At 38.9% G+C, this 18,987-nt stretch overlaps 1 protein-coding gene across 9 annotated transcripts in view; it reads right to left on the reverse strand.

Moving 5' to 3' along the window:
- Window positions 1-18,987, reverse strand: part of LOC141779371 (focal adhesion kinase 1-like) — a 62,862-nt gene that overhangs the window by 11,140 nt on the left and 32,735 nt on the right. For 6 of the 9 annotated variants that reach the window (XM_074654165.1, XM_074654163.1, XM_074654164.1 and 3 more), the window contains 4 exons: window positions 11,566-11,677; window positions 4,237-4,314; window positions 2,857-3,039; window positions 1,344-1,469 (listed from right to left, as the gene is read on the reverse strand). In XM_074654165.1, the coding sequence (XP_074510266.1) occupies window positions 1,344-1,469; window positions 2,857-3,039; window positions 4,237-4,314; window positions 11,566-11,677 (499 nt within the window). Of the gene's footprint in view, window positions 1-1,343; window positions 1,470-2,856; window positions 3,040-4,236; window positions 4,315-9,503; window positions 10,350-11,565; window positions 11,678-18,987 lie in introns of all 9 variants that reach the window. The other 3 variants (XM_074654166.1, XM_074654167.1, XM_074654168.1) reach the window with 2 other exon arrangements.

An 18,987-nucleotide genomic window follows, 5' to 3' on the forward strand; every position in this document is an offset into this window, starting at 1 on the left:
GTAAGGAAAGTAAGGAACAGGAAGTAGAAAATACCAATATTTGATGGAAGTAGTTACATATATAATTAAAAAAAATCTGTATTTTTCCCCAGAAGTTCAGTGACTGAGCTGCAAACACTAATTTTCTTCAGTACACATGTATGTATTCAAAACAGTTGTCCTGAGAATCACACATCGCATTTAACAATGTTTTGTCCTTAGTAACAGCGTAACCAAATGTAGTTGATCTCTGGTCACAAATCATTGCGTTGCCATGGCTCCAATAAGAACAAAATGCTCCAATTTAGGATAAATTTGAAACTGATAAAAGCAGAGAGCAACATTGTAAGATCACAAGATTTAGTACTGTGCATAACAGTACTTTGATCAAATCCAATCGATCGAACAAAACCAAACAAACATACAGTAAAACCCCAGGTCATTTCAAAAACTCTAACAGTAACCTCTGAGGAAGATAACCAATATTAAAATATTAACTTCCAAATCCTTCTTTTAGTTCCACTCATCAATGATGGTCAGAGCTCCTAAAAAGGGTAAGGTGTCAAAATGTTGCTCTAGTACACTTCAACAGATTGAACCCCGGTTCCAAATAGTAAGTGTTTTTACCTAAAAGTACTTTTACTTTAAACATACTGCAGCTGATGACAAATATCAGTATCACTGCAATCCTAATTCTGATCTTAATAATGACTGAAGTGATTTGAGATCTAATTAAACACATCTAATTCAAGTGAATGATTTTTTTTTGGTTTACATTTATTATATTTATTGAAATGTGTTTGTCTTTAATGAGGATGTATTTCAGAGAGTCCGTTAACAAATTTACAAAAACACAACAACATGCATCACGGCATTGAAATAAAAAATACCCCAGCAACACCACGGACAAGTCAAAGCTGCCAGCTAAGCGAGAAAGCTTTGCATTACAGGTAACGACAACACACTGGACCATGCACAACAACGTCACACATAAAAGCTTCTTCTCTATATTCTACTTTTCTGCATTGAAATTTGGTGGTTATGCAGATATATATGAACACACTATTGTTTTGTAATATTTAGGATGAAATCCGTCTTACATTTTATTTGAAGTAGTATTAAAAAATCTAAATTGAATTATATTTAACTTGCAGAAATACTGTATGTGAGTAATCCTTTGTTTACTTGAAATACAAATAGATTTGATTTGTTGTGTACATTTTTTATAGTAGCAATATCAAGCTGCTAACAGAGAACAGTGTATCAAATGAAATCTTGCATTAAATGTACTGTTATGTCCTGAGTATATGTGTATTAACTGTGTCTGTGAGTGTGTGTTTTCCAATGTGTGTGCTGTGTGTTACCAGCAGCCTTTCCTCCTGCTCCAGCCACCTCTGGTCCTCCTCCATCTGCTGCTGTTGTATCATCAGCTGTTCCTCCATTAACAGGCACTGCTGGCCTACACACTGCTGCAGGTCTACTGCCCTGTCCTACACACAAACGCACACACACACACACACACAGACATACACATACACAAACACAAATACAAGCATGCAACAAAAGACAAGCATAGCAACAGACATGCACACCAACAACAAGGGCACGCAGTCACAGATGAAGAGAAACAAACACACACACGCACATACACAGAGGACAGACAGACAGATACAGCAGACTGATGAGAGGCTGAACTGAGATGATTTTTACACACACACTAAAAATATTGGGTGTCAGTGAGCCGTTGGTTGTACTAGGGCTGTCAAAGTTAATGCGATAATGTGGTAACGCAAATTTGTTTTAACGCCACTAATTTCTTTAACACATTAACGCAACTTGCGATTTTTAGGTTGTAGCGGGCTCAGTTTTAAAACTAGATTCCATAGCGGGAAGAAGATACTGGCATCATATGAAACTAGAAAACCTTAAGAATCCATTGGTACCAACCATGTCATACTAGCTTGTCGCAAAGGAGGTTAAATACGATCCAAACTCATAGTCTTGTCAGCACACTGACACACTGACAGCTGTTGTTGCCTATTGGGCTTGAGTTTGCCATGTTATGATTTGAGCATATTTGTTATGCTAAATGCAGTACCTGTGAGGGTTTCTTGACAATATGTGTCATTGATTTGTGTTGTTAATTGATTTCCACTAATAAAAATATACATACAGTTGCATAAAACTAGCAAATTTGTCCACTCCCATGGTCATAAAAGTATTACATATTTGACAAATTGACAAATCTCCCTTTAAGGTACATTTTGAACAGATAAAAAAATGCGATCCATTTGCGATTAACTATGGACGATCATGCAATTAATCAGGATTAAATATCTGGCATATTTGCCCACTCCCATTTTGATAAAATACTTGACAAATCTCCCTTTAAGGTACATTTTGAACAAATAAATTGCTTTATGACTAATCTGCGATTAATCGTGATTAAATATCTGGATAATTTTGTAAGTTTGTTGACTGGACTCGTTATGCAGGTGGTACTTTTTCATTCACAATACGTCCTCATAGTGTGATCCATCTCTTAAGGCTGCAAGGCAACAAATGCAGTTTTTGCTGGTTGGCAGATTATGTCTAATAGCTATCAAAATGTATTTCCAGTAAGTAAAAAGGATCTCAATAACATTTAACCACTCAGTGTTGGACTTTCTTGCATATTCAAGATATTGAGACCGTAAACTCTTGAAAATGACATACATTTAAACAAAAACAACAGACTTTTTATTATTATTTTGAACGAGTGTGACTGGATGTGAGCTGGATGAGTAACCTGCTGTGTCCATAACACATTTCAGTTCTGTCATGACTTACCTGTGTGTGCGCATGTGTTTGTGTTCAAGTGTAAAATTGATCTCTTACCTCAATCGCAGAGCCCCATAGCGCCATGTCGTGCGCATGTGGAAGGGGAAGGTGCTGCGCGTGTGTGTGGACGTGGTGGCGGGGGTGTGTGTGTGCGTGGTGTGTGTCCAGCATCGCAGCCGGTGGGGGGTACAGGGCGCTGGGCACCGAGGGGAGGGTGTGAGGGCCGGGGTACCCTGCCATCTGATCCAGGGAGGGAGGACAGAGAGAAAGACGCTCTGTCAGTCTGTTATCAGCTCTCTTTTCATTACATCTTCACCTGCGTTGATTTCTGTTTCTATCCGTTTAATTTATCTTAAAATGGTTTCTATCCTTTTAATGTAATGCTTACATATTTTATCCTTTATTTCCTGTTTGAAGGGTAACTTTGGTATTTTTCAACCTGGACCCTATTTTCCCATGTTTTTGTGTCTACTGACTAATGGGGAAAACAATTTGTGAAAATGGTCCAGTATTGAGGGATAAAGCTGTAACTGGCAGCCACAAAACAAGCTGTGAGGGCAAGTGAGCGGCTTCAATGTAACGATATGTTCACTAAAAGTGCTTGTTTTTGCCACTGACAGATTCAGATTGTTATTATAAGTGTCTGACAACATTATGGAAAGGACCCTTACAGAGAAATAAAACGTTTTCCTTACTTTTCGCTCAATACGGTCGGTTTGTTATTGTGTCCAAGTCCCGCTCAAGGAGAAATCTCGTTGTGAAATCTGAATATCCGTATACTCTGACTCAAATAAATACGAGCGGCCATTGAATTAAAAGCCCTCATCCACATTGTCGGAATCATCTAAATATTGAGCCATGACATTGAAAATCTTTTAGATAACACTAAGCTAGGCTTTCTGAACTCCACCATGGATGTATTCCACTATTCCACCGTTGTCTTCCGGGAACATCTCGCCAGATTTCAGAACGAGACTGCTCTTTGAGCGAGACTCTCTCCATAATGTCAGACACTTATAATAACAACCAGAGCCCGTCAAGACAAAAACAAGCACTTTTAGTGGACGTAAATGACGATGCCAGCTTGCCCCAGTAGCACCATATTGCAGCCGTGAGCAGCTGCCGTCTGCAGCGTTCTCCCTCAATACTGGACCAGTTTCAGAAATTGTTGTTAGTCAGACACAAAAACATGGAAAAATAGGCTCCAGGTTGAAAAATACTAAAGTTACCCTTTAATGTTTAAATTCTTTATTTAAAGCACTTTATCAATTTTATCTTCATTCACGACTTATTATTTTTGTGAATGAAGTTAAATCAACCCCCTCCAACATACAAATAAAGTTGTTGTCTAAAATAAAATTTGATCAGAATTAAAGTTATGTAACTATTCAAGCACAACGGTAGCAAAAGATCAGTCGTTGGAGTTTGTCAGCGTACCTGATAGTGTCCAGGATGTTGGGGACTGGGATAAAAACCTTCACTGGAGCGAGGACTGGGATAGCCTGGTCTACTAGGCTACAGACAGAGAGAGAGAGACAGAGAGAGAGAGAGAGAGAGAGAGAGAGAGAGAGAGAGAGAGAGAGAGAGAGAGAGAGAGAGAGAGAGAGAGAGAGAGAGGTGAAGAGAGGAATAGAGGTTGAGAAATAGAAAGACAGAGGGGGGGGAAAAATAAAAATACAGTTACAATGCTTGTTCATCAGTTTCCCAAACTGAACGTTAGAAGATGGGACACCGGGTCATTCAAACAATCAACACACAAACCCCTCGGAGCTGTTTGTGTGGCTGGGTTAGCTGTCAATCAAAACAGGGAACACCCACTGGGCTGCAAGTCCAGCAAGCTGTTAGTTGAACTACTATCCCTACACAATAAAAACATCAACATCCATTGATTACCAGTATAAACTATGTTATATTCCTGGTCTACTGATCACTGGGGTCTCTGGTTAGATGTGATGCAGGTGTGTACATAGAGTGTTATGGTTGCACGTTCACCAAACACCTCTCTTTCAAGCACTGTTTTTTTTTTTCTAATTTGGAAAAATAAATGTTTTGCTGTTGAAAAGGTTGAAAAAAATAAAGCGTATTTGTAAATAGTTTCAATCTGAGGAACAATACTTTTATATCTGAGCTTCTGCTGCCGGCTAAAGGAACAGGATTTAATAGAGGAGAGCTACTCATCTCTATTCTTTTCTATTTCTTTGCTGAGTGCCAGTAGCTAAAAACAGAAGTGCTTGGTGAACCCACAGCCTTGTTTTCTTCTCTTGGTTTTCTAGTGATTTGTTGAGATGAAGCTGTTGAAAGTTGATGAACAGTTTCCCCTCTTAGAATGACTGGAGACGTTTGTCTTTATGATTTAAACCTTCTCTAACACAGAGCTCATTTCTAGCACAGCAGTGTTGTAACCTCTACCTTCCACAGTCTCTCATAGTAGCTTTCTCTGGACCACACCTCCGAAAGCAAGACAGACACAAAGACACACAGGGAGGGAAAACAGACAGCAAAGAAAGACGGGGAGGGGAGGGAGACAAGGGAAGAGAAAAAGGAAAAACAGTAGGAAGGAAGGACAAAGAGAAGCAGACAAGACAAAGAAACTGAGGACAAGACAAACAGGAGCTTTAAAAACTCTCAGTTTTTTTCAGCAGACAGAGAGGGAAACGTACAGCATGTTGAGAACATGCTCACACATGGAAGGACACAGGGTTCCTTAACAAGAACTTAAATTATATCTTGGAAGTTTAAATGAGCCCCAAACAGTTTCACAACCCTGTGGTAGCCAATCCATGTAGAGGGAGGTTTCCCGGGGAATACCCAGTTTAAAAAGGGAAAGATAAACACAGGGACAACAGACAGACAGACTGGAAGGTGAGGTTAATGAGACATGATAGTCGCATCAGTGTAAGACAGAAATTGGTTACTATCTGGAGACTCGCCATTTACAGGCAAAATAAGTATTAGCAGCAGCAGTATACAGATGTGTCAATGTGCGCCATCTACTGGCAAGGAAAAATAAGCTGACGCAATGTGACACTAGTGCTACCTGCAGGCCATGAGCATTGCAATTGTTTCTGTTTTTTATAGCTCTGTTTGGGGCATAGACTGCATATAAAGATAGTAGTGATCTGGGGGCTACCTCTCATCCCCTTTTTAAAGCATCTTATAACTAATTAAAACAAAACTTATCAGAAAAATTAACACTTGAACATACATCAGCGTGATAAGAACTACCTAAAATGACAGAAACCATCTTTGGGAAAAATGTATTTCACCGATACTTTGACTTTTTAGTTAGGCCCATGTCCCATCCACTAACATGATGTAGGCGGAATTTATGACCTATACTGCAGCCAGCCACCAGGGGGCGATCAAGATGTTTTGGCTTCACTTTTGGGTAGCTGTCATGTTGTCCGTCTTTATACTGTATGCAGTCTATGGTTTGGGGTCCCCCTTTGTGGAAAATCTGAAATCTGTTGAAAAATAAATGTGCAACTTGTTTGCCACAACTTTTTTTCATGAGGTGCTTTGCATCTGATAGAAATGTATGTATAGTATAAATGTATGGCTATGTGTTGTTAACACAAATATGTCAAGCCACATGTATCTGGGCAGAATAGACTTCTACTTGAGCACATTTCTGTTGGGTTAATGTTGTAAATGTTACAAGATAAAACTTGAGCATGCAAAGTCACTTTTGGGCAGCGCCGGTGCATCCATAGACAAACTAGGCCTATTGCCTAAGGCAACACTTTGGCAAGGGCGGCGAAATGTGGGCCAACTATTCATGAGCAAAATCACGGAATAACCAATAACACTAACTGGAGTCTTGCTATGTGACGCTTTCTGTAAGCATAATGAATGGCTGAGGAATGTTATCAATCACGCTGTACCTGCAGCCGCCGTTATCCCGCCTCCTGCCCCCAGCTCTCACGAGCCAATGGTAGACTGGCCTACTGACACACTGTCTTCGAGAAAAACTAAAACAAATGCAATGTGAGAACTAGGAAATACTGCAGCATGTCTAAACTACCCAAATGATCTGAATTATATTATATATCATATTACTTATTTGCATAATGTCTATGGAATATTGGCGTTTGAGAGTTGTTGCTGGTACGGTATGTTGCAAATAGAGGGGTGGCATAATTGTTTTTTGCCTAGAGCTAGAGCAGAAGAAGTGCATGTGCTGGTCCTGCTTTTGGGTTGTGAGAGAAGCGATTTTGAAATATGGAGCTTGTCAAAAAAAAATTAATTACATTTTAACAATTTGCCTTCTTCTATTTGACCTTATCTTTTATTACCTTTAGCATTTAAGCAGATTGTGCAATTTAATTCATTTAACAAATGCAACAATTTCAGGGCAGCACATTTTGGACAAACTGTTTTTGAGATTCCTTTTAAAATGAACTTGCTGTTGTGAAACACATAAACCCGTTACTAACATGGAAACCCATGGCATAACTCCAGGAAGAATTTGAGGTATGTTGGGTGGCACAGTGTAATTAAATTTCCTTTTTACTCCATGCATCACTCTGGGACACAATTCACTGACTCCCACACAGACTCATCCATCACCGTGAGGGTCACAGTGCAGTGAAAACAGACTTACAGCAGTAATTTATTCTGCCTGTTGTAAAGATTTAACATTTGACCTGTCGTCCAGCTGAGAGCCAAAGATTGACTGAAGGTAAGTCTTGTTTTATACAGCGATTTCTGTCATGTTTCCATCAGTGGTTTCTGACTTGTGCCATAAGTGTCTCTCATTTTAACAGTATTTATTTTTATTTTTAACTGATGAAAGTCTACATTTTCAAGCACACAACTCATGTTTCAAACACTTTCCCAGCATTAAAAGTCATTATTCTTAGCACCTTACCTCCTACATGGAAGAGTGATGTTAAAGCTCAGCGGGAGGGGTAAATGCTCACTCCAAAAACATGGTCCCTGACCAAAACAAGCTCATGTGTAGTACTACAGGCCAGCACCCAACAAATAGGTCAAGGTGACAGAGGGCCAGCTCTTTTAGCTAGCTCTTTATGTATTTATAGTAACTGTCTCAATCCTAAGCTTCACACATTCTTACAAGCTTCAGTAGTAGATCAATAAATAAATCAATGCGACTGAATTCAGTACAGAATTCAGTACAGTACAGAATTCAGTACAGAATTCAGACCCACAGCATTATATTAATTATAATACTATATGTTACAGTCGAAGGTCTTTCCTCTTGAACATGCCTGAGACCCGGAAAAAATGTTTTTATTTTTTGTTGTTAATTCTGAGAATATTTGTTTTCTGGCTTATCCATGATAGACTGTATCTAAGTCCCACGTGTGTTGGATGGGTCTGACAGTGGATTTAGGGTTTATAACTGCCATCCTGAACAGGCTAGAAATAGAGTGCAATAATCCGAGGACACATCAACACAATGCCTGACGCGAACACAAATATCTGTAACAACATTCAATCACGACAGAGGACACTCAGCAGCATGTCCAACATAAAGAAAGCATGCCAAGCATAAACATGCTCATTTACAGTCACTGGGGTTTGGCAAGCACTGTATCAAATATCACTGCACTCAGTTAGAAGTAAAGATTCAAAGATCGGATTGAGCTTGTGAATCCATTCATCAAAAAAATGTTGCAACATTTTTCAAAATGTGTAGCCGACACTGGGCTCATTTAACTTTGGTGGACATACAGAAAGAAAAGGGATGTGGGCGAGAGGAAAGTCAAGGTACTGAATGACCAAATGTTAAATCAAAGAAAATAACATTTTAAAGACCTGAAAACTTTATTTTCTCAATGATCTTATTATAACAAGCAAAGGGGCCTGAGATGAACAGAAAGGTTTCTTTCGAAATTGGAAAAGTTTTGGTTTTTAAGTGAAATAATAACCTGTTGGCGCTATATTTCTGTGCTTGTAATAACTAGTTCGAAGTGGGCAGGGCTCAATCAAGATGTGATGTTCGTTGTTTGCTTGTGTTTCCAGGCAACTGTCAATTAAATCTCATCAAACCACGGCCACACAGTCCCGATGAAACAGATAAACTCAGTTTCTGAGAGTTAAACTCTCAATAAATAAAACCTAAGAATGTTTTTATTCTGAACTTTAATTGTGGCTTAATTAGTCATGAATATGTATTATTAAAAAGATGATCTTATCTATAGCTTAAAACTGTCTACTAGTGATGGAATGTGCAATATTGAACTTGTTTTTCCATTGTGTCTTGGTGTACTACTGTAATGTCGTGTTGGCTATGTATTGTTTTAAGCTGATTGCAGCTTTTTGCAGCGCTATTGCCCGAGAAAAATTTCCCCTTGGGACAATTAAGTATATATCATCTTATCTTATGTAAGTTATGAGGAGAAAATGAAAATATTCAGAGTGGAAAACTTTTTATTTTAAAAGTTAAAAATCAGGTTTTAGTATCAGTTCCTCAGAATCAATTTCTTTAAGTTAGAGGCACTATTTCCAATACCAATGTTCCACAATCATAAAGGTACGAAAGAGGCAGAAATGTATCCACCACGAGTGGCCTCAATAAATCAAAACTCAATATAATGTAATTTTTGCTGACTGATTTGCAAATCTTTGAATCTGGACCACAATCCTGAATGTTGCAACTTTCTTTCGATAAAGATACCCAAGTTTGTTTTAGTTATTAATAAAACAGCTCTAGTGCAGTTTAACAGTACGCCACCTGCCTTCAAAGGTATGGACATGTATCTTTCAGAGCAGGGGATGGTGAAAGATGTACAGGTAGTTACAGGGAGGTTTGGCATTCGACTGTGTGAATGGTGGTGAGTGGAGGACAGAGTGCAGGCAGAGGGTACTGGGAGGACTCTCCCTGTCTGGGGGGTAGAAGAGACCAGTGGGGGCTTTCCAGCAGGGTGTTGTTGGTGTTGGGGGTCAGAGTCAGGTTGTAGTGAGGCACTGGGATTAGTTTGCCAGCCATGGTGAAAACTACGCGACAGCAGGGTCTTAAGATTAGAATTTGACTGGGGCTGGATGTTTTGGAGGGTGTGGGGACAAATATTTGACATGCTGCGGGGCAGAGAGTTAAAGTATGGATTGGACTGGGACAGGAACGGGGAGAAGTGGCATGGATGGGAGTGTGAGTTGTTTGACTTTGGCTGGGATGAACAGAGCAGGTGGCCGTTAGTAGGGGGATTTGTCTTGTGGGCGCAACTGCCATTGGACAGGCTCTCTGAGCTGGTGTGAGGTGGAGAGTAGAAGTGAGACTGTAGAGACAATTCAGATTTGAACTTAGTGTTGTGCTGAGAGAAAGAGTGATTGTAGAAAGCTGGGTTTGGAAGAGGAGGTTGAGGATTGGGAGAGGAGGAAAAGTGATGGGGAAATTGCAGCGTTGATGAGTAGAGTGGAGGAGTGGGAAGGTGAGAGGAGGTGAAGGGAGACGAAGGAGGAGGGTTTCCAAGGCAGAGGGAAAGCTGTGAGGCAAAGCGCTGGTTTTGATGGCAATGGTGGTGAGACGAAGGAGGAGACAGACAATCCAGACTGAAGGTGGGCTGCAGGGAGGGACGACGGCTGGGCTGCAAACAGAAAGACAAAGGTAGAGGACGGACACATGGAAATAGAAAAGGCATCATAGAAGATAGAGATGTGTAGTGGACAGGTGAGACAGACAGGGATGAGCCCAAGCACAGACAGAAATATGCACGGCTGTTACCAAAGCCATACTGCGACTCTGCCTCTGAAGAGCATAACATGTTGTGAAAAGACTTCCAAATTTAGATTAGGGATAGGATAACCGCGTCAATGAAGGCTCAATCTTATGAACTACTACTGTTGAAGACATATGGCTTTAGTTGTAACCAAAAGAAGCAGTTAACAGATGCTAACAGCAGGGGCATGGGGGGCAGTAAGTGAGGGTGAAGCAGCCAGCAGCTGGGGCAACAAGCTGTGAGGAGGGATGGTACTAGTGGAGGTGGGAGTGGGGGGTTATGGACAGAACAATTTGAGAAGTAATATTTACAAACTAATTATTCAGGAAATTAAACATGTTTATACATTTTGAAAAGAGCAGTTTATGTTATATAAAATAATGTGGAAAACAAAATGTGGTCAAGGGCTTGCATATGCCTATTACACAAACTCAATAAGTCTCCCTTGTTCTAACCTACTTGACTGTAATATCAACCTTAACCTGCCCACTGCGGGGTGATCATTATACTGAGATATCATGAGAAGAAATGCCTGCGAACTGACGAAAAAGAAGCTGTTTTTCAGATGCAAAACAGGTCACATGGTCAATGGTCCTACAGTACATTTGCACAGTTTGCATATTTTTTCCTATGACATGGTACTTAGCTTCATGCACCTGACACTCCCTCTTGAAGAGCCTGCATTCACATTTATTGTTCTTGACCTTTATAATCACAGTGAGAAAACCTCACTTGACAAATGACTTCAGCAATAGTTTAACGTCACCAGGGTCCTGCAGAAACATAGTTACCAGTTGAATCATTTCAATGCCTCAATATTAATGGAGGCCACCTGGAATCATGTGTGATGCAGCAAAGTAGACAACAGAAAATACATCAATAACTCCACATGAAAGCACATCAGAGAGGCTGACTAAAGAGTGCATGGGACTTGGGGCATCTCACTGCCAACAGCACAAACACAACAGATACTCAGGCTCTTTATTACTAAACCTGCTGCACTCATACAGACAGACAGACAGACAGACAGACAGACAGACAGACAGACAGACAGACAGAGACACAAACACACGTGGTGCCTTACTTTTGGTGGTGCTTCATCAGACCCTCCAGAGTCCCAAGAAACAGTGACCTGTCTCCTCATCTCCATCCTGCTCCTCTCCTTCTGCTGGAGCTTCTCCTCGTCTAATATAGTGCTGGAAACAAGAAACAAAAAACATAAGAAGAAGACGAGGAACAAAAAAATACGGTATGTTTATTTGTCTCTGCTGAAGTGTCACTTCATTTAATCCAGTACTGGAAAGAAGATGAATGGTGATAAATAAGTAGATAGCGTTGCAAATGTCACCATCTCTAGTTCAATGCACTAATGAACATACAGTATGGCATTAAACACTTCAGTTATTATTATATATAGTATTGTGGTACAGCGTTTCCTGCTATGTTGTTAGGCCATATATAAAGTGAATTATGTCCAGATGATGTCCATCAGTGTGGCTAGCTTTGAAACATATCCTTTAACAAATGAAAAAAGTACTTAATGACACTGGCAGACCAACAACCATCTTCCTATAGAAAAGGTACTAAGTTTTGCATTTAGTACTTTAACTTTACCTTCTAATATACACTGTCCTCGACCAAAGAAATTCTTAGTCGACTAACACTCACTCACACACGATTTTGTCAACTAATCGATTAATTGATCGATAGATCTGTAAAACTTTCTCAAGTTCCTCCATAAAAATCACACAAAAGCAAAACTTTAAATCTTGTTTGCTCAGAAGTTTCTTTGAAATAAGTCACTCAGCATGAAAAAGCATAAAAAAACGACTAATCAACTAATAAGATAGTAGTCGATAGTAGATGGCAGTCTTAGTCGACTTAGACCAAAACGACAGATTAGTCGACTAATCGACTAAGAGGGGGCAGCCCTAATATACACAGAGGTAAACTCATACAAACACATCACAGGGTTGTTCTCAACAGAAAAGTTGTTTTTAAAACTGAACTGTCAGCTTTAAGTGGTTTTCTGCCACCTAGAAGTATGGGAACTCACCAACAACCTCGTCAACACACACATACACATTGCTGTGTATGTCAGAGCTTCATTGCTGTGTGCTGTAACACAAGTAACCTCATGCATACGGAGCATTCCTCACACTGTTTGTACAGAGCGTCAAAACACAAACTACTGAAGTCATAAGAAAAACTAAGTTATGAAACGTCTCATTGCTCCGTCTCAGCCAATACAATAATAAAAACAACTCAATGAATCACTCTGAATACCGGTAGTGGTACTTTTATTTCAATATTATGCCTTAAAAAAAATGCAAAGCTGAAGCAGTAAATTTATGAGTAATAGTGCTTCAGATTAAATTGAATCACTTGGGAGGTTTAGCATCGTCCCACGACCCAAACCCAACATTTTTCAGATCTAATGTAGCCAAAGATACCACACTGAATTAACTCTCTAAAATTATCCTTACTGACCTGTTCCCTGGGAAAACTGCTGCTAAACCAAACCCAGATTCCCAGAGGAAGGAGCTGCTGCTGAAGAGCTGACGGCTCCACGAAACAGAAAACTGACTGGTTGAACAATCCAACACGCACACACAGTCACACACTCGTTCTATTCTCCTTTCCTCAACAAGGGTAAGAGCTATTTCTAGTAACACCACTACCCTCCTGCTCTGTTGTCTCCTGCCGGGGGTGTGTGTGTGTGTGTGTGTGTGTGTCCTTGCACCTGTCAAAGTCCGTCTCTTGTCATGTCTCCTTGAATGTGTGTTGTGATGGAAAACCATCACAACACACATTCACACACATTTGTACAACATCAGAACTGAAGTAACAGTTTTCTACTAAATTATTAAGCTGTAAAAACAGATCCAGCACACTGATCTTAACACTGGCTTAAACATCAACTACTGTGAACAGATAAAAGATAATTTATTTATTTAAAAATGCCTTCTTTCAATATTTTTGAAGATTAATAATATTAATGAATAATTAAAAATATAAAGTATTTAATTAATTTTTTTTTTTTTTAAGATTTACATATTTTTTTTAACTGATTTTTGAAAAGAATTTGGTGGTTTTAGTTTAGTTTGAGTTTTATTTAAATCACAGTTAACTTTTAGTTGCATCTTCAAGTCTTCAAGTCAAGTCTTTGGCAAGTATTAGTAGTATTGTGTGTTTTATGTTCAAATCAATATAAATTGTCTGGATGAACATTGTGCACTATTAATAGATCCAATCCTTAATTTTTGGGATTTCTGACAGTGATGATAAAAAAGTCATAAAGATTATATCGAAATGGATATCATCTAAATTTATTCTTATTCTTTTAGTTTAACTTTAACATTTTTTACTTTTAATTTTTCCATTTTATTATTTTATGCCTACTCAAATGTTTTTTTTTCTGTCTAGATCAGACCAGTTAGACAAATCCTGTAAATGTGATTATCTCTCTTTTTAAATGTATTCCTTTAAATGGGTAGTCTCACTGAGTTCATGGTCTTCTGCAAGAAAAACCTATTTTTTTGTTCTAAACTGTACTAATCTTAGGAGCTAAACAAATAAAGACAACATTAAAATCCACAATGATTTGCATCAAAATAACAAAAAGGGCCCCCTACTGCTTGTAAATACTTTTTGTTTTAACAGCATTGCTGGAATGTAACTTTTTACTGAATGTCTATTTAACAAGCCAAGCCATTAGACATGGATCTAAATGAAAACCAGTCATGAATAAATGTGCCAACCTTGCCTCACAGTTTAACAGTAAATGACATCATGCATGAATATGTGTGACGACAATAACATCAGCACCAGTCAACCGCTGACTGTCTCCTCCCCCACCTACACCAACAATGTACCACCTGGAATAACAAGGCCTGTTTAGATTATTTACTCAGGCTGGGTTGACTGCACAATCCTGGACTTTTCAGCACCGCCCTGCTTTACTCACACTTACTTCTCACCTGAGAGCTGCCCAGCGCGGCCGCTACTGATGGAAACTGAACAGCACCGTTTAAATATCAAGTGCATTGAGATGTAAACCAGACAGCTTGGTGGAAACTGCTTTCTCTCATGCGTATACCAAAGCTGCCACAAAGGCAGGTTCGCACATTAATATAAACAGAAACTACATCTGTAGTTTTTAATATTACATGCAATTAGGGTTGCAAATAACAATTATTTTCATTGTTGATTATTTTTTTAAATAATTTTCTTGATTAATTGATTCGTTTTTTGGTCAATAAAATGTCAGAAAATGGTGAGAAATGACGATCAGTGTTTCCTAAAGCCCAAGATGACGTCCTTAAATGTCTTGTTTTGTCCACAACTCAAAAATATTCAGTTTACTGTCATTGAGGAGTAAAGAAACCAGAAAATATTCACGTTTAAGAAGCTGGAATCAGAGCATATTGACTTTTTTTTCTTAAAAATTACGTAAACCAATTAATCGATTATCAAAATAGTTATCGATTAATTTCATAGTTGACAACTAATCGATGAATCGGTTAATTGTTGCAGCTCTACAGGCAATTACATGCGTCACTCCCTTAGCTTTCATTGAATCTGACCAGTAGATGGATCAGTGCAAGAATGATCGCACAGAGGGTCGATTCCTAGTCCATCCTCTGATTTCATAATGGGGGACAACAATGTCCTCCGTTACGTCACTGCTGACGTTCACCTGAATTTAGGACGCTAACCTCTGATGTCCTTGTTGATAGAAGATAAAGGAAACAACTGTAACTTTACAAAAGGATCTCTCTGCAGGACAACACGAACAATTACAGCGTCCAATAACTGTTTCAATTTACATACGAGTTTAAGAATTTTGTTTTAAGACAGACTTTTTAAAATGTGAACCCATCCTTTAAGTAGGACATGCAAAGAGACAAATTTCATCCAGAGGATCAGTGGAGGACATTCAAACAACCAACTAGTGTGAAAATGACTGCTCAAAAACAGCTTTGGATTGAACCCATAGGTACAGCAGCATCCACTGAATGCAGCACACGTGTACACATAAAGTTGTGTAAAAGGAAAATAAACTATTCATTGTATTATACGCTGACACCACAACATTTAGAAAACCTGATGAGGCAGAAAGGCACGTAGAAGAGACAATACTTTACCTTCAGAACAGGCCAATCCAATAGCAGCGGAGTATATCCAGCCAAGCCCTTTTAGCAGAACAACCACTAAAATGATGATGGGCCAGCGGCACTCAGCACTGATACGCTACTGAAGGTCAACATGAATAACTGTAAAGGATCCCAGCAACGCTGAAAGGATAAAACGTACTACACTCCTGGCAGGATGACTCAAACATGCCCTGTTGTTGTAGCTGAACAAAGACTACTCTAGACTACAGTTCTTCCCCACACATTGACCTCACTATCAGGATAATATGATGTGAGAATTAGGAGCCTTGATCTGCTAGATATGACCGTGAGAGTACAGACTGCAGTAGTTCTGCTCGCCTTTTTCCCCTCCTTCTTTCTTTCTCTCTGTCTATTCTCTCTCTCTCTCTGTTCTTTGGAAAGCTGTAGCTCCTGGCAGCTGCCCACTGTGTAAACACACACACACACACACTCATGTTGGTCCACCGTCTAGGAAAACTGTAGTAGTAGCTGAGAGCTGCATATTTGGCAGGAGAGACCTATCATTGATATTATGATATAAAAGCCAGCCAGATCAAAAGTAAACCAAATTGTATAACCTTATATGGCATGACTTTCCTCTATTAATAGCCAGTGACCACAGTTAAAATGGTCAATATTGACTCGGTTTCCAAGACACCGGATGAGGCACATTGAGGGTTTCTCACCATTTCTTCATGCCAACATATCACAGTCGATCAAAATAAATGTTCTTTACTTTGTCGGATTAGCACTCAAATGCAGTTAATATGTACTTTTCCACACTGGCTTTACAGTCCATTAAAATATACGACCGCAAACATACTGTACATGTGTCAGACTAATGAGCGGACCTCCATGATGTGAGGGCCAGTACTCAGTTTGCAGCCAAAATAAGGAGGAAGACGCAATGAAAAGGTGAACGAGGTCAGGAGGAGAGGATTTGAATAGGAGGCAAAGAGAGTGTAAGAGGAGCAGAATTGGGGGGGAAAGAGGAAAGCTGACATTGAGAACATTGGAAGTGTAATCGTGGTGGAATTTAAGGTGTGAGTCATGCTGGTTTTAAGCAAACTCGTAAAAACCACGGGAGTTCAATATGCGCTCTTATTTTCCTGTTTCTGTGTGTGAGAGAGAGAGAAAGAGAACAAGACGGAGAGAGAATGTGCATGTTGCAGGAAACAATGAAGGCATCTCGCTGCGCTGCTGAAACGAGTTCAAGCCGTAACATTAACAACGTGAACACAAATATATATATATAGTTTTCTCCAGGTGAATTCATTTTTGCATTATAGTAAAAAAATATATGAAAACATAACTGTGGAAATATTCTCTCATTTCAACTCTTTCTGATATCCTGCAAGTAATTTTTTGAGGTAACTGCACTCACTTACATGCAGTAAGTGGTATGTCTATAGACTAAATGACAGTTTATACAAACATTGCAAATGTAAATGAAGTCAATCCACATTAAAACTTCTGATATGTAGATGATATGAAGAGGTAGATAATAATGATAAAGAGGGAAACATCCTTAGCGTATTAATCTGCACTATATCTGCAGAATCTGTTGTGGTTAATTTGTTAAAATTCATAAAGGGAAAATGCTCTCTGTGTTATAATGAGAGAGTTAACATCTGGAATACCACTCTTATGTTTAATAAAATAGAAGAGCCCCATTTCTAATCAGGGAAGCGTAAACTACGATAAATCTGATGTATTCATGACTTAAATGGCGGGACGGGGATAGGATTATGGGATGGGAAATAGTTTCCTTTCAGACAAAGTATTCACTTTGCCATTTTTTTAAGTTTCTCCATGTGCATATAGTATGTATGTTTACAGGGTATGTATGGAGGCTAAAAAACGCTCCAAACTTGTGATAAATTTTGTCGAGGAAAACCTGGCATGGCCTTTTTCCAAAGGGGTCCCTTGACCTTTGACCTCAAGATGTGTGAATGAAATTGGGTCCTATGGGTACCCACGAGTCTCCCCTTTAAAGACATGCCCACTTTGTGATAATCACATGCAGTTTTGGGCAATTAATTTTCAAGTTAGCACACTGACAGCTGTTGTTGCCCGTTTGGCTTGTGTATACTGTACATGTATATGTATATACAGCATATATCATTGCTATTGTTGTTTCTTTTGGTGTATTTTTAATTTTTAACGTTAATGTAGCTTTTATAGTTTCGATTTTATTTAACCCTGCTGTTTATCTATACCTGCTGTTTTTGTGTTTTTAGTCTTTATTTACTTATTTAATTGTATTTATTTATATAAATTTATATTTGGGAATATTTGGACTGCCTTTTTTGATGTCTGTGAATGAAACTATACTAATCATAATAATATTAAAAATAGTAATTGAAAATAAATAAATAAGCAAGCAAACCTGGTACATGATTACCCCAAGGTCCAGTAGAGTACAAGTCTGATCTGAGGACCTTGACGTTATGAATTTGAAATTCAGGTAAAATGCATGTACTCTATGTATCTGTACAGTTAAGCTTCATCGGCCGTTTCCACTGTAAAGTTTCATTTTGCACTTTGCTGGCAGTACTTTTACAGCAGCCTTCCAAAAACCCACGCTTTAGTTTCATCATTACTACCATCATTACTGCTGGGAAGACGGTCTATCTTGCCATCAGCTGAAGTATCACTTCCAAAAAACTACAGGTATGTTCACGTCCGAAGGATGAAGAATTACGGAGTCATGGTGGTTGGGAAATGCTCCACTCCTACTGTATCCCTAAGTTACCTCTACTGTATGAAAAAAAAATGTAATATATAGCTTACTCTTGTTCAATTCTGCCTTCGAAAGATGTCATGGAAATTTTTACTAAACTATTAAATATCACTTCACCCGCTTTAGTTTCGCTGGTTGTCAGAAAGAGGGTCTTAGATTTAAGCTCATACTGTATCTCTGCAACTCTTTTACACAAAGCAGAGCAAAACATCTTATCAAGCATTACAATACATGAACATATCTCACATTAATTCAACTTGTGTGCCTGTTTTGTGAATGATGGTCTGAGAGCTGGGGGTGTCATTTTGACTGTTAACATCCTGTGATTAGCATTAATTATAATCACATACTGTAACGCCACACTGGGTGGCATAAATCATCAAACATGTCAGATTTATGGAGGGTTTTTTTCCCTCTCCCCTTGGCACCTGATGACTGACACTGTGCCCCAATGTTCTTGGTATTTAAACTAAAAGGTTTTGCTTGAGTTGCCTATATTGTGAGTGCAACTCTCAGGACATTTGATAAAACATTTCACAAACTGTCTCTCTTCCAGTTATTCATATGACCATATATATGACTCATGAATAGGTTAATCCCCTCCTGT

The sequence above is a fragment of the Sebastes fasciatus genome, chromosome 12 (assembly GCF_043250625.1).
Source record: "Sebastes fasciatus isolate fSebFas1 chromosome 12, fSebFas1.pri, whole genome shotgun sequence".
Classification (NCBI taxonomy): Eukaryota; Metazoa; Chordata; class Actinopteri; order Perciformes; family Sebastidae; genus Sebastes; species Sebastes fasciatus.